At 50.1% G+C, this 19,733-nt stretch overlaps 1 protein-coding gene across 18 annotated transcripts in view; it reads right to left on the bottom strand.

Moving 5' to 3' along the window:
- LOC108518631 (uncharacterized) overlaps positions 1-19,733 on the bottom strand; it is a 53,220-nt gene that overhangs the window by 11,889 nt on the left and 21,598 nt on the right. For 7 of the 18 annotated variants that reach the window (XR_001882420.1, XR_001882430.1, XR_001882423.1 and 4 more), the window contains 3 exons: positions 19,457-19,627; positions 9,532-9,655; positions 3,595-3,704 (listed from right to left, as the gene is read on the bottom strand). Coding sequence is in view for 1 of the 18 variants with exons in the window: in XM_017857165.1 (XP_017712654.1) it covers positions 1,740-1,888; positions 3,595-3,631 (186 nt within the window). In the remaining 17 variants the exon portion in view is untranslated. Of the gene's footprint in view, positions 1-1,739; positions 1,889-3,594; positions 3,705-4,945; positions 4,987-5,026; positions 5,069-9,531; positions 9,656-19,074; positions 19,295-19,456; positions 19,628-19,733 lie in introns of those variants that run through there. The other 11 variants (XR_001882418.1, XR_001882429.1, XR_001882422.1 and 8 more) reach the window with 10 other exon arrangements.

The raw sequence follows: 19,733 nt of genomic DNA on the forward strand, positions 1-19,733 counted from the left end.
CTACGAAAATACAGAAATCTGCCGGGCATGGTGGCACACTGCTGTAATCCCAGCTACTCAGGAGGCTGAGGCAGGAGAATCGCTTGAACCTGGAGACAGAGGTTGCAGTGAGCTGAGATTGAGCCACTGCACTCCAGTCAGGGTGACAGAGCAAGACTCTGTCTCAAAAAAAAAAAAAATAAATAAATAAATAAGAAAAAAAAAAAAAAAAAAAAAAAGCTGGGCATGGTAGCATGTTCCTCTAGTCTCAACTACTCCCGGGGCTAAGGTGGGAAAATCGCTTGAGCCTGGGAGGTCAAGACTGCAGTAAACCGAGATTGCACCACTGCATTCCAGCCTGGGTGACAGAGTGAGACCCTATCTCCCAGAAAAAAAGAAGAGCTAATGTGATTTTAGACAATATCAGAACACCAAATACAAAATACAAAAAATTAACTGGGCGTGGTGGTGGGTGCCTGTAATCCTGCTACTCGGGAGGCTGAGGCACCAACAGCCAAGGCTGCCTCCCTCTGCTTGGTCAGGCACCCATCAGTGGTGCAGGGGAAGAGCAGGGCCTCAAATCAGGAGCCTGGTCTGAGCCTAGCCCCTCTGTCACTGTCTACGTGATCCCGGGCGAGTGACCACCTCTGTTTCCTCATCTATAAAATGAGGTGGGCTCCTAAATCCAAAAGTTCCAGTTCCTCTCTGCTCTAAAGACTCCATAAAACCTTTTTTTTTTTTTTTTTTCTGAGACAGAGTCTCACTCGCTTTTGTCACCCAGGCTGGAGTGCAGTGGCACAATCTCGGCTCACTGCAACCTCTGCTTCCCGGCTTCAAGTGATTCTCCTGCCTCAGCCTCCTGAGTAGCTGGGATTATAGGTGCCCACCAAAAATGCCCAGCTAATTTTTGTACTTTTAGTAGAGATGGGGTTTCGTCATGTTGGCCAGGGTGGTCTCGAACTCCTGACCTCAGGTGATCTGCCCGCCTTGGCCTCCCAAAGTGCTGGGATTACAGGCATGAGCCACCATGCTGGGCCTCATAAAAACTCTTGAAGGTACTTGCTGGCAAACTGGCAGAGGTGAGAAGGCCAAAGGCTGGGAGGTTGCCCTGCAGGAGGGGCCAAGGGCAGGGAGGCCAAGAGAGCGGTGCAGGCAGCGGGAGACTCTTCCAGCGCCCCAACCCCCAGCTGCTGGGAAGGGCTGGAGGGCTGCTGGCCTGGCTGGGGGTCATTTGCTGGGACTCACTAAAGGGACCTAGTTCTGGCGCTGCAGGTGGGACACAGCCACAAAATCCTCTACGGTCAAAGTACACTGGCCGTGACTTCCAGGCCTGCTCATCAGATCCAAGAAGGTAGAACTAGGGAGAAAACGCTGGTGAGCCGAGTGGGATGGAAAAGACAGCCGAGCGGACAGCAAGACCTGCAGCAAGGCGGCTCCCTGAGCTGAACCTGGACTCGCTGTGGGCAGGGGCTCCCCTCTCACCCTCTCACTGTCCTCTGGGTCCACTCCCTCCGGCGATGGCAGCCACCTGACCCAGGATGTCCCACTCTTTTCACAGCCAAAGCTCTCCTCCTGAGCTCTGGAGTCTCTTTGGCTCCTGCTCTCCCACCTTAGGCTCCAGGGCCTGGCTCTTTCAGTCCCTACAACCAACCAGTCAGCTCCCAGTTCACCACCCTCCCCCAACACCCCAGCTCTCCCCTGCGGAGGTGGCATGGGGGCAGCCGGGGTGGCAGGCAGGCTGCATATGGGGGCTCAGGTACCTCATCCCTGTGGCACCCATGCTGGGGGTAGGTTGACTCAAGTGTGGAGATCGGGGTCTTGGGCAAGGCCGCTCCCTTGTAACTTAGATCTTCCAGGTTGTTTCCTGATTGTAAGAGCTGATTTCCTCCATTCCTCACTTTCTGTCTCTCTGTGAAATGATTCCATATAATCCTACTTTGATCAATCTTTTAAAATAGAATAAAGGCCAGGCATGGTGGCTCACGCCTATAATCCCAGCACTTTGGGAAGCCAAGGCGGGCAGATCACGAGGTCAGGAGATCCAGACCATCCTGGCTAACATGGTGAAACCGCGTATCTACTAAAAATACAAAAAAAATTGGTTGGGCACGGTGACTCACGCCTGTAATCTCAGCACTCTGAGAGGCCGAGGCGGGCGGATCATGAGGTCAGGAGATCAAGACCATCCTGGCTAACATGGTGAAACCCTGTCTCTACAAAAAAAAAATACAAAAAAATTAGCCAGGCGTGGTGGCGGGTGCCTGTAGTCCCAGCTACTCGGGAGGCTGAGGCAGGAGAATGGCATGAACCTGGGAGGCAGAGCGTGCAGCGTGCCGAGATCGTGCCACTGCACTCCAGCCTGGGCAACAGAGCAAGATTCCGTCTCAAAAAAACAAAAACAAAAACAAAAACAATTAGCCAGGCATGGTGGCACGTGCCTGTAGTCCCAGCTACTTGGGAGGGTGAGGCAGGAGAATCACTTGAATCCAGGAAGCAGAGGTTGTAGTAAGCCGAGATTGCGCCACTGAACTCCAGTCTGGGCGACAGAGCAAGACTGTCTCAAAAAAATAAAAATAAAATAAAAATAAAATAAAACAGAGTAAAACACAAAGAAAACAGGTCATTTAAAATGTGCTCAGAGGCTGGGTGCAGTGGCTCACGCTTGTAATCCCAGCACTTTGGGAGGCGGAGGCGGGAGGATCACCTGAGATCAGGGGTTCAAGACCAGCCTGGCCAACAATGGTGAAACCCCATCTCTATTAAAAACACAAAAATTAGCCAGGCATGGTGGCACGCGCCTATAATCCCAGCTACTCGGGAGGATGAGGCAGAGAATCGCTTAAACCCAGGAGGCGGAGGTGCAGTGAGCCGAGATTGCACCACTGCACTCCAGCCTAGGCAACAGTGTGAGACTCCATCTCAAAAAAGAAAAAAAAAAAAAAAAAAGACCAAGAGTTCTTGGGGCAAGATTTGGCTTTGGGGGCAGAAGTAAATAGTCCTGTAATAGCAGCTAATCATGACTTGCACTACCTGAGCTCCTACTACGCATCAGGCCGAAGCCTCTGACATCATCTCTAGTCCCCAAAACAACCCTAGGAGGCAGCTATTATTGCTGCTATTTTTAGGCAAAAAAACTGAGACTCAGGGAAATTAACCATCTTGCTCAAGGTCACATGGTGAGCAAGTGATGAAGTTGGGCTCTGACCTGACGCCAGCTAGACTCTAAAGTTTGGGCTCTTGTCTCTCAGGTCCTCAAGTGCTTATGAAACTCCTTCCCATTCAGTTCTTCATTTTGTCTCCAAACATTCAGTCTCTGCACCCACTCTGTGCCAGGGGCAGTGCTCAGGTTTTGAGGATGCAAGATGCCTAAGATGACCTCTGTCCAGAAGGTCACCTTCGAGTGGGGGAAACAAACATGGCCCAGTCCAGGCAGCGGAAGAGGAGGGTGAGAAGTGCAGACTGGAGGGGGCCAGGTTGCCCCAGGGCGCAGAGACTCCACCACCACGGACTCCACCCTCCAGCAGGAATCTCTTAAGCTTCCGAATGTACACCCCATGTCAAGAGAGTTGAGAAAAGACAAAGGAGGAAGAAATACTAACCTGGGTGGGCACCTACCTGCCATCTGTCTGGCATACTGCACATGGCATCTCATTTAATCTTCCAGCGACCCTGAGAGGCTGGCACTGTTACTGTCACTGTCACTTTCTAGACAAGGGCAGTCAAACCTAAAGAAGTTAAGAAACAGCCATGGTCAGCCCACGTTCCCTGCAGAGCAGAGCGTCCCAGCAGCCTGGGCTTTCTCTAGAGCATGCCACTGTCTTCCCAAGAATGTGTGGAAGTAGAAGGAAAGAGAGTGGGGACACCCCGAAGCCCAACTGCAGGGAACTAAACCCAAGACCCGGAGGGAGACCACAGGTGCCCAGGGCTGGCCCCGCCACACCACTGCCAAGTGTGTTTGCTTCTGCTAATGTCTCAGCCATAGCTGTCTCTTAAATGTCCCAGACCTGGAGGACGGGTGAGACGGAAGTGCAGGAAGGAAGATGCTGGGGGATCCTGAGTGAGCGAAGACATTCCAAACCCACAGGAGCTCTGTAAGGAACTCCCAACGTCTGCCCCCGCCATGCCCTAACTCCTCCCTGCAGTTCCAATTTTCCAAAGTAATGATCTTGGTGGGTAAGAAACTCATCCTGTCCTCACCGCCTCGGCCTTGGCGGGGCTAGTCCAGCCGGTTCCCTCCGCCTCTTCCCCTTGAGGACTCCAGGCAGGTAACAGGCCTGAGCGCCTCCCTCCCCAGGCACAGCGGACAGACGAGACCAGGACTGGAAGGACTTGCGTCCCTGTCACCAGTCGCACAAATGAAGCTGCCAGCGATACTAACAGGGCAAGGGCGCGCTCACCAGCTCTCAGGCCTTGCTAGAGCATGGGCCCTGGAGGAGTGGGGTTCCCTGTGTGCCAGACTGGTGCCTCCTGCCCTCCCCAACCAGCGCACTCTCCTCTGACTCAAACGCCCCCTAAGCGTTTGCTCCCTTCCACTCCCTTCCTGGGAGTTCTAAGAGGTTCCTGCCAGGGTTCTCTGAAGCCTCGAGTAGGGACCTCTGTGGGGCCACCACAGCCCTCAGGCCTCAGCCCTGTAAGGGAGGCGGTGGGTGCTGGAGTCAGGGCAGAGGGGCTGCTGAGAGCTGCCCTGGCTAAGTTTCGTGCCCAGGTGAGGAGGAAGCATTCCCTAAGGAAGCCAGGAGCCCTCTAAGAAGTTTGATTTGCTTGGGGTTTGAAATTTCAGCCTTAATATAAAGAGTTCCTACATATCTGTAAGAAAAATAAAATGCAGCCGGGCGTAGTGGCTCACACCTGTAATCCCAGCACTTTGGGAGGCCAAGGAGGGTGAATCACCTGAGGTCGGGAGAACATGGAGAAACCCCATCTCTACTAAAAATACAAAGAATTAGCTGAGCATGGTGGCACATGCCTGTAATCCCAGCTATTCGGGAGGCTGAGGCAGCAGAATTGCCTTAACCTGGGAGGCAGAGGTTACGGAGAGCCAAGATTGCACCATTGTACTCCAGCCTGGGCAACGAGAGCGAAACTCCGTCTAAGAAAGAAAGAAAAGAAAGAAGAAGGAAGGAAGGAAGGAAGGAGGGAAGGAGGGAAGGAGGGAAGGAGGGAAGGAGGGAAGGAGGGAAGGAGGGAAGGAGGGAAGGAGGGAAGGAGGGAGGGGGAAGGCAGGCAGGCAGAAAGGCAGGAGGGAGGGAGGCAGGCATGGTAGCTCACGCCTGTAATCCCAGCACTTTGGTATGCAGAGGTGGGCAGATCAGTTGAGCCCAGGAGTTTGAGACCAGCATGGCTAACAGGACAAAACCCTGTCTCTACCAAAAAAAAAAAAACACACACAAAAAAATTAGCAGGGTGTGGTGGTGTGCAACTCTAATCCCAGCTACTCAGGAGGCTAAGGCACAAGAATTGCTTGAACCCAAGAGGTGCATGTTGCAGTGAGCCAAGATTGCACCACTGCACTCCACCCTGGGCAACAGAGCAAGACTCCATCTCAAAAAATAAAAATAAAATAGAAAATTAAAAAAAAAAATGTGTACCGTGGGAAGCTGGCAAAGAGTATGGATTAACTATTCATAAAAGAGCTTCAAATGATAACAATTATATGAAAAAAGTTTTGGGAGGCTGAGACGGGCGGATCACGAGGTCAGGAAATCAAGACCATCCTGGCTAACACGGTGAAACCCCGTCTCTACTAAAAAATACAAAAAAACTAGCTGGGCGAGGTGGCGGGCGCCTGTAGTCCCAGCTACTCGGGAGGCTGAGGCAGGAGAATGGCATAAACCCGGGAGGCAGAACTTGCAGTGAGCCGAGATCCGACCACTGCACTCCAGCCTGGGTGACAGAGCGAGACTCCATCTCAAAAAAAAAAAAAAGAAAAAAAGAAAAAATTCAACTTCATTCAGAATCCAAAGAATAAAAATGAAAATTAGGTATGTTTTACTTATAAACAAGTCTATCAAGGCCCAGTGTCACGGCTCACGCTTGTAATCCTAGCACTTTGGGAGGCTGAGGCAGGCGGATTGCTTGAGGCCAGGAATTCAAGACCAACCTGGCCAACATGGTGAGACCTCCATCTCTTTCACAAAAAAAAAAAAAAAAAAAAAGAGCACAAGTGGGCTTCAGCTTTTAATCCCAGCACTTTGGGAGACCGAGGCAGGCGGTCAACGAGGTCAGGAGTTCGAGACCAACCCTGACCAACATGGGAAACCCCATCTCTACTAAAAAATACAAAAACTAGCGCAAGTGTTAGTGGCATGGCCTATAATCGCCAGCTAATCTCAGGGGCTGAGGCAGGAAATGGCTTTGAACCCGGGAGGCAGAGGTTGGGCGCAGTGAGCCGAGATCACGGCATTACAGCTCCACCTGGGCAACCAGAGCCAGAGACTGTCTCAAGAAAAAAAAAAAAAAAAGAAACAATCATAAAACTAGTTTTTAATATTGAAAAAGTAGAAACAATCTAAATATTTAACCTGAGTAGCATTAAAATTATAATGAAAATAAGCTCCTGTGTGGGCTCACGCTGTAATCCCAAGCACCCTGGGAGGGCGAGGCAGGCGGATCACTTGAGGTGCAAGGTTTCAAGATCAGCCTGGCCAACAGTGGTGAAAAACCCCATCCTCTAACCAAAAAATACAAAAAATAGCCGGGCGTGGTTTTGTGTTGCTTCCTGTAGTCCCAGCTACTTGGAAAACTGAGGCAGCAAGAATCACTTGAACGCTGGGAGACAAGAGGTTCAGTGAGCTGAGATTTCACAACCACTGTACGCCTAGCCCGGGCAACAGAGTGAGACCCTGTCCAAAAAAAACACAAACAAAAAAACTATAATGAAATATGTGTAGCTCTTAAATATGATGACTAAAATATTTCAGGAAAATGCTTTACATATACTTAAGTTTAAAAAGCAGGTTTCCGGCTGGGCCCATAGTGGCTCAACGCCTGAATCCCAAAGCACCTATTGAGAGGCCAAGGCAGGCGGATCACGAGGTCGGAGAGATCGAGACTATCCTGGCTAACCACAGTGAAACCCCATCTCTACTAAAAAAAATACATTAGTCAGGCGTGATGCAGGCCACCTGTAGTCCCAGCTACTCGGAAGGCTGAGGCAGGAGAATGGCGTGAAACCTGGGAAGGCGGAGCTTTGCAGTGGCCAAGTTAGCGTCACTGCAACTCCAGCCTTAGGCAACAGAGCAAGCTCAGTCTCCAAAAAAAAAAATAATTAAATAAATAAAAATAACAGGCAGGTTTCCAAAAACAGTATTAGGGGTAGGCACACTTGTCATTTTCATAAACATAAGTCAGTCCCCACTATGTCTGTTAAGTTAAAAATCATGGAAATAGTAAACATTACAGTGTTCACAATCTTAAATTCTTGTCAATGGCAAGAATTATGACTTTTCTTTTGTTTTTCTATATTTTTGTAGCTTTTTTTCTACAATTGTTCCTATATTGCTTTTGTAATGAAATCTCTTGATGATTTTGAAAAGAGTCCGCTTCAGGAGGCAATGTTGGGATAATTGGCTGCAACCAAGGATGTTTCTTCACTGAACAGTGAAAATTCTTGCCAATTTAGGCCAGCTGCAGTGGGCTCACGCCTGTAATCCGCAGCACTTTGGGAGGCCGAGGCAGGTGGATTACTGAGTCAGGAAGTTTGAGACGCAGCCTGGCCAACATGGCGAAACCCCATCTCTGCCCTAAAAATGCAAAAAAAAAATTAGAGGGCCGTGGTGGCGGGCGCCTGTAAGTCCCAGCTAGCTCAGGAAGCTGAAGCAGGAGAAATCGCTTGACCTGGGAGGCAGAGTTGCAGTGGAGGCTGGGTTTGCAACCACCGCCCTCCAGCCTGGGGTGACAGAGTGAGATCATGTCTCAAAAAAAAAAAAAAAAAAAAAAAAAAAAACGAAAAACAAAAAATTGCCATTTGATGGTTAGCAGAATGCGTGGATTGGCAATGGCTGGGAGGAAGGCCAAGGGGATAAACTGCTTCAGATCCAGGAATCCCGAATTTGATGTTACCATGAAATCTAAATGTGTAGAAAGCACAAAGAATCTGGAGTCCCCGGACACTGAGTTTGAATCCTACAGCTGCTTTGAGGAAGATGCCTTAGCTTTCCGAGACTCACTGTCCATAAAGTGGAAGTAAGATCAATGTAGGATAATGGTGAAGATTAAATAAGATAATGAGTTGCTTTGTGAAGCAGAAAGCTTTTTTTTTTTTTTTTTTGAGACGGAGTCTCGCTCTGTCGCCCAGGCTGGAGTGCAGTGGCCGGATCTCAGCTCACTGCAAGCTCCGCCTCCCGGGTTTACGCCATTCTCCTGCCTCAGCCTCCTGAGTAGCTGGGACTACAGGCGCCCGCCACCTCGCCCGGCTAGTTTTTTTGTATTTTTTAGTAGAGACGGGGTTTCACCGTGTTAGCCAGGATAGTCTCGATCTCCTGACCTCGTGATCCGCCCGCCTTGGCCTCCCAAAGTGCTGGGATTACAGGCTTGAGCCACCGCGCCCGGCCAGTGAAGCAGAAAGCTCTAAAGAAATGCTGGATGCAGCAGATAATAACATCTATGTCTAGTTTAGCTTTGGCAAGCTGGACAGCGGCTGCTGTGGTTGAATTTGCCCTGACTGCTGAGAACACTGGGCATGTTGCGGGTGAGAGATAATTTTCCCATAGGGTTCAGGCAAACTCTTGAATTTTCTGGTCCATAGTACTATAGAATATAAAAATAAACTAGCTGGGCACGGCGGCTCATGCCTGTAATCCCAGCAACTGGGGAGGCTGAGGCAGGAGAATCACATGAGCTCAGGAGTTTGAGACCAACATTGTGAGATCCTGTTTCTGCAAAAAGTTTAAAAATTAGCCAGATACAGTGGCAGGGCCTATAGTCCCAGCTACTTGGGAGGTTGAGGTGGGAGGATCACTCGAGCCCAGGAGTTTGAGGTTATAGTTAGTGATGATGACACCACTGCATGCCAGCCTGTGTGAACAGAACGAGACTCTATCCCAGAATTTTTTTTTTTTTTTTTTTTTGAGACAGATTCTTACTCATGCCCAGGCTGGAGTGCAGTGGCAGGATCTCGGTTCACTGCAACCTCTGCCTCCCAGGTTCAAGGAACTCTCTCCTGCCTCAACCTTCCGAGTAACTGGGATTACAGGCAGGCACAACCATGCCCGGGTAATTTTTTTTGTATTTGTAGAGATGGGGTTTCACCATATTGGCCAGGCTGGTCTCAAACTCCTGACCTTGTGATCCACCCGCCTCAGCCTCCCCAAGTGCTGGGATTACAGGTGTGAGCCACTGCACCCAGCCTAAAAATTTTTTTTCATTAAAAAATTTTAAATAAAAATAAACTTATTCAGAGCTCAGAGGAAGGTGTTTGGTGACCTGCTGACTACTCTCTGAGGAGTGAATATACGGTCCCTGATGAGAACCCCTGGTTAGTCGTGTGCTGAGCACTGGGAAGGAGAGAAAATGGCACAAAATGCAGACACCTGTTACCTCCTTCACCTATACCTGCTTACTGAGGTTTCGGCGAAATGCTTGGGAGCTGAGTTGGGTGGACCGAGGATGCCAGAGCTTGTCATCTAAGGAGGCTGGGAGAGGCTGGGTGGTGGTTCCGGTTAGATGGGTCTCCACCCTGCACGAGATAGATGGGCAAGCTCATGAATCATGAGCCCCTCGTGTTCATAACCCATTAACTAGTTTGTCGCAGCGCCACTCTTGACTTTCCCACAATATGGGCCCAGACATTCTCAGAGGGTACCATGTTCTTCAGTCCACCCAGATGAAATGGATTTACAAATCCAACGATGAGCTTTCTGAGTATTGACTGTGTTTGGAGATTCGTTCTTGACTGTGCCACTCCAAGTCCTTCAAATGAAAGACAACGTTCGCCCTTTTTCTTCCTTCCTTTTCTGCTCCTTCTAGGATACCCTTCGCCACATTTTCTGTTTTACCTCCTTTTCTTTCAAGGAATCATTTTAATTGTTCTTCCTCTCCTTGTTCCTCAGTTTCCCTCGCCTTCTCCTCATGTCCTCCTCTCTCTGCCTCTGGATCTAGCCAGCATCTTCCTCTGTGCTCTTCATGTCACAGGCACCTATCACCAGGAGCCACTGATGCCAGGCTGTCCTGAGCCAACGCACAGGGAGGACTGTGTGATGAGGGAGTGCAGACGGCAAGACAGCCATTCGGCAGCAGAATGGGGGCTGCCCTTGCCGCCCAGGTCACCCAGGCTGGGGCTCCTGAGCTGCGTGGTCCTCCCTTCATCACTCACCCCTTCTCTGCCAGCCCTCCTCCCCTGCCCTCCCTCCACAGGAGCCCTTGGATTTATCCACACCTGCTGGTGCCGACACGCCCTAGACTGAAAGCGCTGCTCCAGGTGTGGTTTCACCTGGTGAATGGAGAGGCACGGGGCGGCTCTGTGTCCAGAGGTGGGAAAGGCTGTTCAGGGCCAGCCTTGCGCTTGGGTTCAGCCAGCGTGGCTGCCCCCGTCCATGCCAGGCCGTTCTGTTGATCCCCGCTACCGAGCGGAGCGTCAGGACAGGAGCTTTTGCTGTCTCCTTCCTGCCTCAGAACCCCACCCACTGTGTTTTTTCTCATCTGAATCTCATGTTGAAATCTCCAGCCCAAGGGGTTTCCCAACACCTCCCAGTTTTGAATCAACCCGCTGATGCCAGCACTCCCAGATGAGGAATAGAGATGTGAGGTGGGACTTGGCCTGGCACTGCGCCCTGAAGACACTCCTGTGCCCGCAACAGTCATCCGACTGGTGGCATCTGGACAAACAAACCTAGTTCCCTCCTTAGCTTCCATGAAGGAGAAAAACAAGTGGGTACAAGCTGAGGACAAGGCTGGGAGTGGAACTGTAGGAACAAGGACTGGCCAGATGGTGACACCAAGGCGGCCACGCTCCTCCCCTGGAGTCACAGCTGCAGGTCTGGCCTGCACCAGGTGGTCCTCTTGGGCAGCCAAAGAATTCTCTGCCCTCACCAGTGTCTCGGTGGAAACCATGCCCAGTCTCTCTCGGGGCCACCCCACAGGAATATGCCTTTTAGTTCCCCACCTACGGCTTCATGGGGAAGACTTCTGGCAGCAGGGGCCCAGACATGGCAGCAGAGTCTAGAGCAAACACAGAGAACTGGGTCAGTCTTCCTCTTTGTCCTACTGCAGCCTCGGGGTCCGGTCATTCTCCGAATGCGGCTGAAGGACAGCAATAGGGCCAGAATGGCAACCTGGGTCTATGCATCATGTTCTAGCCAACAAAACATCCCACCTTGGATTTTATTTTTAAAATCTATTCAAAGCTTTGGTTCTGCATCCAATTCTCAGAGAGCCCATCCCCTCATCCAAATGCGCAGAGCGGCATGCCAGCACTGAGCCACCTCTGGAGGGTCGGCACCCTCTCACAGGGGAGAACACCGCAGACTGTAACTGAGCCTCTCTCTGCTCCTCTGATTTGAGAAGCAAGTACACCTGATCCCACAGCAAGCACTTGTTCTTGGCACTTGGTGTCACTCTTGCTTCATCTTGGCTCAGCTTACACCCTTCAACAGACTGGTGGCGATCACCACAGAGAACTCTCTTCTTCCCCCTCTGCGCCACATGCACACACATGCACACTCACACAAGTACACTCACATATGCGCACAATTGCATACACATGCACACTCATACAAGTACACTCACATATGCGCACACTTGCACACACGTGCACAATTGCACACATGCACTCACACACGCACTGACGTGCACACACGCACACTTGCACACACGCACATTCACATACATGCACAATTGCACACACGCACATTCCACATGCACACTCACACACACACACACATGCCCGCCAGCGCAGGAGCCTGGCTCTCCAGGAGACAGGGCAAGTGTCCAGACAGAAGGATGACAGCCATGTTGTGGCACAGGAGGGCCCCATGGCGGATGGTCGGGGGGAAGGGCCATGTGGACAGGCAGGGTGGGGTTGGGAGGGGGTCCTCATCTTTCCTGAGCAGGGCCCCGGGTGGAACCAAGTCTTCTGGGATTGTTCATTGTTGACTTCGTCAGCATATTCTTAAAACTCGAAATTGCTCAGAAGATAATCTAACAGCACAAACATGCACACATAAGCAGTAAGAGTCTGTTGGCATCAAATTGGCAAACTGTGGTAGCAGAAGCACAGAAAGGATCCATTCCAGCTGTGAGGCTTGCTGCCCCTCCCCCTTCAATGCGCTGGCTACCAAGCCTTTGCCAGTCCCCAGTGCAGCAGTTCACAGACTTTTTTTCTGCTAAGAACGGCTTTTGGCAACCCCAAAAATGTGATGTGTCCTTTCGGTGGGTAGAATTAATTGGCGTAATAGAACGTGTCCTCCTCTCAGGCTTCAGCACTGCTGCTGCATCTTCGCAGCTTCTCTCAGCCTCAGTTCTGTCACTTTTCCTCACTCAGACAACAAAGGTTTCTACTAGCGAGGCAGTAATGAGCTCCCACTGGACTTTGGGGTCCTCTAGAATCACCTGCAAACTCCGCTCCTCTCTCCCAATGTTGTCTCTAGAAGATTCCTTTGTCCTCGAGGCTCTCCTTTCAGTGAAGGACCCTCATGGGGACACAGTGCCTCCTCTGGAGCACACAGTCATAATATTCTTCTCATAAGAAATCCAACTCCTTGACCGGGGACGGTGGCTCACGCCTATAATCCCAGCACTTTGGGAGGTCAAGGCAGGTGGATCACCTGAGGTCAGGAGTTTGAGACCAGCCTGACCCAACATGGTGAAACCCCATCTCTACTAAAAATACAAAAATTAGCTGGGCATGGGGATGCGCGCCTATAATCCCAGCGACTCGGGAGGCTGAGGCAGAAGAATCACTTGAACGCGGGAGGCGGAGGTTGCAGTGAGCAGAGATCACACCACTGCCCTCCAGCCTGGGCAACAGAGCAAGACTCCATCTCAAAAAAAAAGAAAAGAAAGAAAAGAAAACTCCTCTGCTACCCATGAGGGAAGGTGGCTCAGGATGAAAGAGAAGTTTGACAATCCCTAAATATCACCAGCTTAAGAAGAGCCATTACCCAAGAAGTCAGTGTGGAAAGGGCTGCCGGCCTCAGCCACAGCTGTCCTCTACCCACGCTGCCGCCTGCCGCAGGCCACAGCACTGTCAGCCGAAAAAGCCCAATGATATCTGGTTTACGGGGCTTGAGGCTGCCTTGATTTCTAGCCAACAGCTGGACTGTCCTCAGCAAGAGCTCTCCTGGGAACGGGTCGGGGAGATTCCCTGTGCCCTGTCATTCTGACATCTCCCTGCACAAGGGAGCGGGTTAACCATGTCCTTGCCACCTCATCTTTGAAAACATCTCATAAAAGCGCATCAGAGAAAACAGTCTTTCCATCCCACCTATCATTAGTTCCCAGAACAGGGGCTGGGGGTAGGCAGCCTCCCTGAGAGTTTGCGGGATGAGGCAACACCGGCGCCTGAACTACCATTTAGCCTACTTCTGGAGATAAGCCTGTTGATGTCAAAGTCAGGAATGACCAACTCCAGCCAACAGCGCCCTGTGGAACTGGGTCTCTGGCATCTCCTTTCTCCCAGGCACCATCCCCAGGGCAGGAGACAGGAACCCTAGATCATGGGGGTTTGTGAACTGACCTAGGTAAATAATAACAAGTCGGGCTGCGCTCTCCTTGAGGTAGTTTAAAGTACTTTATCACCATTACCTCACCGATTTCACCAACATCCAAGGAAGGAAGGAAAGAAAAAAGGCAGAAGCTTTCTCATTTCATAAAACAAAAGTGAATGGGGGATGGGCGCAGTGGCTCACACCTGTGATCCCAGCACTTTGGGAGCCTGAGGCGGGTGGATCAGCTGACGTCAGGAGTTCAAGACCAGCCTGACCAATATGATGAAACCCCGTCTCTGCTAAAAATACAAAAACTTAGCCGGGCGTGGTGGTGGGCACATGTAATTCCAGTTACCCAGGAGGCTGAGACAGGAGAATTACTTGAACCTGGGAGGCGGAGGCTGCATTGAGCCAAGATCTCACCACTGCACTCCAGCCTGGGCAACAGAGCAAGACTCCATCTCAAAAAAAAAAAAAACACACACACACACACACACACACAAAGTGAATGGGGAGTGGGAGCTTTTAGGTGAACCAGCTCCTATTCACTCACGGTCAGTGAAGAACAGGTATCGCAAATATACACAATAACACTAATGGGGAGGGCACACAAATGAACTCCAAAGCCCTGACTGGCTCATAGCCAGAAAAAAACAAAAAAAATCCCGATTTGGGCAGAGGGGTCCTCAACTGGGAGTTTGACAGTTCAGACTGATTTCAAAAGACGGGCTGAATTTCACCCCTCTGTGCTGGAAAGGGTATCAAACCATAAATTCCCCCTGTCCTGACTTCACCAAACTGTAAACAACAGACGCGCACCTGAGTAATTAGAAGAAAAAGCTAAGTGGCTTGTCAGCTAAGTGGCTTGAGTAGGCATAGGTGTGGCTGGAAGCATTCTGTGTATTTTCTCTACAGCCAAATGTGTAAATAGTCAGAAATACTAGTTTAATAAGCTTATAAATTTGGAGTGACTCTACATCTGACAGTGAGGTCTGGGGTTCAACTATTTCACCTCTGAAATCAAAGGGGCTGCGATGGAGTATTCATCTCTGACCAATTCTTTTTTTTTTTCTTTTTTGAGATGGCATTTCGCTCTTATTGCCCAGGCTGGAGTGCAGTGGCACAATCTCAGCTCACTACAACCTCTGTCTCCCGGATTCAAGCAATTCTCCTGCCTCTGCCTCCTAAGTAGCTGGGATTACAGGCGCCTACCACCACGCCTGGCTAATTTTTTGTATTTTTAGTAGAGATGGGGTTTCATCATGTTGGCCAGTCTGGTCTTGAACTCCTGACCTCAGGTGGTTCACCCACCTCGGCCTCCCAAAGTGCTGGGATTACAGGCGTGAGCCACCACGCCCGGCCCATCTCTGACCAATTCTTCCAGAATGTTCCACAGGTTTCTTCCTTATGATTCTATTTTACTGACACAAACAATTTGCCCTCCAATGTTTTATGGATAACAACTCTGGGTATTCAAAGATGTTTTCTGACATCTTATCTCTTTCCTTCCCTTCTTGGTCTGCCCTGGGCTACCTGAAATGCCTCCTAAACGCGTGCTTCCTTTACCAATGTTCATGAGACGGGTACTTGTCCTGGTTAACTCCTACAAATTCACAAGATTCTCTAATGCTCAAGTTCAAAGCACTTGCATCTCTAGGTAATCATTGTTTGCTATAATGGTCTTTAGCTTTTTCTGTCTACAATGTTTCTAAACGTTAATTTAATTGAACTTAAAAGCCACTGTGCATAATGTGCGCAACTTGGCACTCAGCTCATGTAAACAGTGTCTTGCTGACAGGGTAGGTCTAGCGCAGGAAATAACTCCGTCAGCAGCGCTGTCCCACATAGGACTACAAATCCATGACAGCCTCAGGGGTTCCCCACGAGTCACAATGGGTGATGTCATTCTTCTGGGGCTTGGCTAGGCCATGGCTGGGTCTAGAGGCACTCTCTCTTCCCAGTCCGTTTTTAGAAGTAATATTTGCAGTGCTACCTCCACATTTCCCTCTATTTCTGATTCATGCCAGCCTGGGGCCTGAGACAGAACAAGCCTGCAGCTGAACACATTGTTACCACTTTTTTTCCAGAACCTTAGGAAAACGTTGTTAATATCCAGGGCTATGAGTGACCTTGCCGTCCCACATCATGGAACTGTTTATTAAACAGACGGATGGACAACCTTATAATTAGGTCAACTACGTATACTCCGATTCAAGCCCTTGGTTCCATTCCTTTTCTCTCTAAGATTAGGGAATTTCTCAATGACCAATAACGCAGAAATGCCCCCCCTCACATCCCGAGGGAGATTGCTCAGCCTACAGCCACCCTGTGAAGATCTCATGACTTCTGGCATCTGCCCCAATAACCCAAGTCTCTTATCTGTGAGCTTTGGTTTGTCAGACCCTGTTGTTCGCATTAGTCTTCCTGTGCCTGTGAGGACAGAACCTGGACAAAGTGGGAGTCCTGATCCTGCGTATGCTGGTTGAATAGGTAAACACCCTCAGATAAGGAGGCCTTGGGAAAACCATTGTGACGTCCTAAGAATGCAAGGTGTAAAAGTTCCGATCCCACTCTCCCACCCCTAAACCAGTTGAGACACAGACCTGCCCTTCCCCAGGTTGACTTGGCCCGAGTAGATAGCATCTGCAATCTGCACTCGCTCCCTCCCTCCCAAGTGAATCAGTCCCCAACCGGTTACCTCCCCAGGCTCCTTGGAGACACAATGCCAAGTACAGCCTAGGGGGTGACGGCTCCATTTCAGGAGCCTGGCATCTCCGAGAGTGCCACCCCAATCCTCCGCTTTGGGCAGGTGCATGGGGAGGACCCAGGAAAGAGGTGTTCTGCCATGGACCAGTCCAGGTCCAAAAAGTCTCGAGAAGCGCCCGGGAGCCAGGAGAAGAGCCGAGAGATGAAAGGAGATGCCTGAGGTGCCGCAGCCCAGGTCTGAGCCGGACTAGAAACCGCGTGACAAAACAACGATGCGTTCTTAGCCGTGATGGAACTCCCAGATTAGCTCGACTTTCTTCCTTTTGTTTTGTTTTGTTTTGTTTTATTCATCTCTGTAGCATCTGTTTTCCTCTGGGCATGTGACACTTCCACTTTTTCCCTTCTTTGGTCCTCTTCCAGAGGTTCTGTTCTGCGCCGGATTAGGTCAGGAGTGATGGATTGTTCTTATACACATGGGATATGGTGGATGAATGTGTTGATCTGACACTCATTGAGAGTTCTAAACAGGGAACCATAGCAGTGACAAGTGGTGAAAGACACAGCCCCTGCCTCTCGAGCTTCTGTGGGACCTAGCAAGCTGGTGGGGCGCACCCAGCTTTATGCATCTGCCCTCAGGAGAGCTGCACAAGCTCCAATTTTTTTACTTTTATTTTTATTTATTTTTTGAGATGGAATCTCACTCTGTCATGCAGGCTGGAGTACAGTGGCACGATCTCTGCCCCCCAAGTTCAAGCGATTCTCCTGCCTCAGCCTCCCAAGTAGCTGGGATTACAGGCGCCTGCCACTGCGCCCAGTTAATTTTGTATTTTAGTAGAGACAGGGTTTCACCATCTTGGCCAGGCTGGTCTTGAACTCCTGACCTCGTGATCCACCCGCCTTGGCCTCCAAAAGTGTTGGAATTATAAGTGTGAGCCACCGTGCCCAGTCTCAGGCTCCGATTTTTCTAAATGGAAGCCTCATCTCTTACTGACCCACTGGGTAACTGAACCCTTGATTTTTTTTTTTTGAGACGGAGTTTCACTTTTGTTGCCCAGGCTGGAGTGCAATGGCGCGATCTCGGCTCACTGCAACCTCCGCCTCATGGGTTCAAGCGATTCTCCTGCCTCAGCCTTCCCGAGTAGCTGGAATTACAGGCATGCGCCACCACATTCAGCTAATTTTGTATTTTTAGTAGAGATGGGGTTTCTCCATGTTGGTCAGGCTAGTCTCGAACTCCCGACCTCAGGTGATCTGCCCACCTTGGCCTCCCAAAGAGCTGGGATTACAGGCATAAGCCACCGCACCCGGGCAGAACCCTTGATTTTTATGTAAGACTGATCTCTTGGCCCGGCGCAGTGGCTCACGCCTGTAATCCCAGCACTTTGGGAGGCCAAGGCAGGCAGATGACCAGTTCAGGAGATTGAGACCATTCTGGCCAACATGGTGAAGCCCTGTCTCTACTAAAAACAAAAATTTGCTGGGTGTGGTGGCGTACACCTGTAAACTCAGCTACTTGGAAGGCTGAGGCAGGAGAATGGTTTGAACCTGGGAGGCAGAGATTGCAGAGTGAGCCAAAATCACGCCACTCCACTCCAGCCTGGCGACAGAGTGAGACTCCGTCTCAAAAAAAAAAAAAAAAAATACGGATCTCCCACTGGTAACAACTGGTTAATTAGTCTCTGGTTTTCTGTCCTCCTTCTACTCAAATACTCCGGAAGAGCTCTGTATTTAAATACGACCAAGTATGAATCTCTGGTCAAGTGAAGACTATTTCTAGAAAACGAGTAAGTCTTCCCAAATTCATCTACCTCGGCTAGGATGGGCATAAATCACTTTTTCTTGAATTGGTCTGCATTGCATATCCTATTTCCTTCTCATCTTCTTTTTTTTTTAATTGCCAAACAAGATTTTTGCCACCAAAGCCACAAAATGGTAGACAACCAATTTCTGTCCTGCTACATCCAAAATTCTCTAAGGTTCTACAAATACCAGCAATGATCACTAAATGACTTGTGCTGTAAGGGAAGAAGAGGAACTGGAAATATTCCAGCTAGTGCCAGGAGCTCTGGGGACCCCAGCTCTGCCTGGCTGCCTGGGTCCACTCATTCCCAAGGAGATAATGTCTATGGCTGCTGACGGGTCTCTCTGGTGACCACACTTTCAGAACTGGAAATTGGTGGTGGCCTGATGTGTAGCCTGACAAAGGGCCAGTGTGTCTCTGTCCCAGAAATTGAGATTGTCCCAGAAATCTGAGGCCACATGGTTACCCGCAGGACAGTTCTGACACCATTTAGCTCATTGAAGCAGATGTTCAAACTCTCCAAACCCACCTATCTACTCACAATTTGCATCCCTCCAACCCCCATCAGTCTCCTTTTTTTAAAAAAAGAGATATGCTAAGCCAGGCATGGTGGCTCAGGCCTGTAATTCCAGCACTTTGGGAAGCTGAGGCAGGAGGATCACTTGAGACCAGGAATTTGAGACCAACCTGGGCAACACAGCAAGACCCTGTCTCTACAAAAAATAAAAATAAAAAAATGAGCCAGTGATGCCTGCCTGTGGTCCAAGCTACTCGGGAGGCTGAGATGGGAGGATTGCTGGAGCCCAGAAGGATGAGGCTACAGTAAGCTGTGATTGTAACACTGAACTCCAGCCTGGGCAACAGAGCCAGACCCTGTCTCTAAAAAAAGAAAGAAAAAAGAGAGCCAGAAATGCTAGCGGTAAAAAAAAAAAAAAAAAAAAAACACCTAACTTAAAGCCTGCACATTCCCCGCAGGGGGGTGTTTATGGCCCTGTATCCAGCTGGCTCTTCCTAGATTCAAAAGTAATTATTCCAAAAGAATGCTTTATGGTTAAAATTAAACCACAGTCCAAACGCTGTTAGAACCAGACTTTGAACAAATGCCAAAGAGGACAGTTATCAACATCTTCTTGACAAAAAAAGAGATCCACCAGAAGGAAGAAATCTAAAACAAACAAAAAAATTAAGTAAAATGTTGAAACCTGTTTAACCACCCTACTATAGTTAGTACGCACTTTTTAACCACATTAGGAAAGCGAAACTCGTCGTGGGTGGGGTGGAAACGCTCCCAGGTCATCCAGTCTAAAGAAACTCGGGTCGCGCCTACCTGAGGGACGTGCGGGCGCGGCTCGGCCCCCACAAGGCGCCCCGACACCCCGCCGGCCGCGCGGCTCCCGCAGGCACAGGGCCCGCCCCGGCGAGCACCAGTGCATCACCCCGGTGACGTGGGTCACCTGCCCTGATGCGTTATTCCGCCACTTGATGAAGAAACCAGCATCTAGGAAAACACAGAGGCGCCCATTAGCGTGCACGAAAATGCCCCAGGGAGCTGAGAGCTGGCGAAGTCACGAGTGCTGGGCTCCGGGCGGGAGGTGGGGCAGGGC

Source organism: Rhinopithecus bieti, unplaced genomic scaffold, assembly GCF_001698545.2.
Source record: "Rhinopithecus bieti isolate Rb0 unplaced genomic scaffold, ASM169854v2 scaffold_44159, whole genome shotgun sequence".
Classification (NCBI taxonomy): Eukaryota; Metazoa; Chordata; class Mammalia; order Primates; family Cercopithecidae; genus Rhinopithecus; species Rhinopithecus bieti.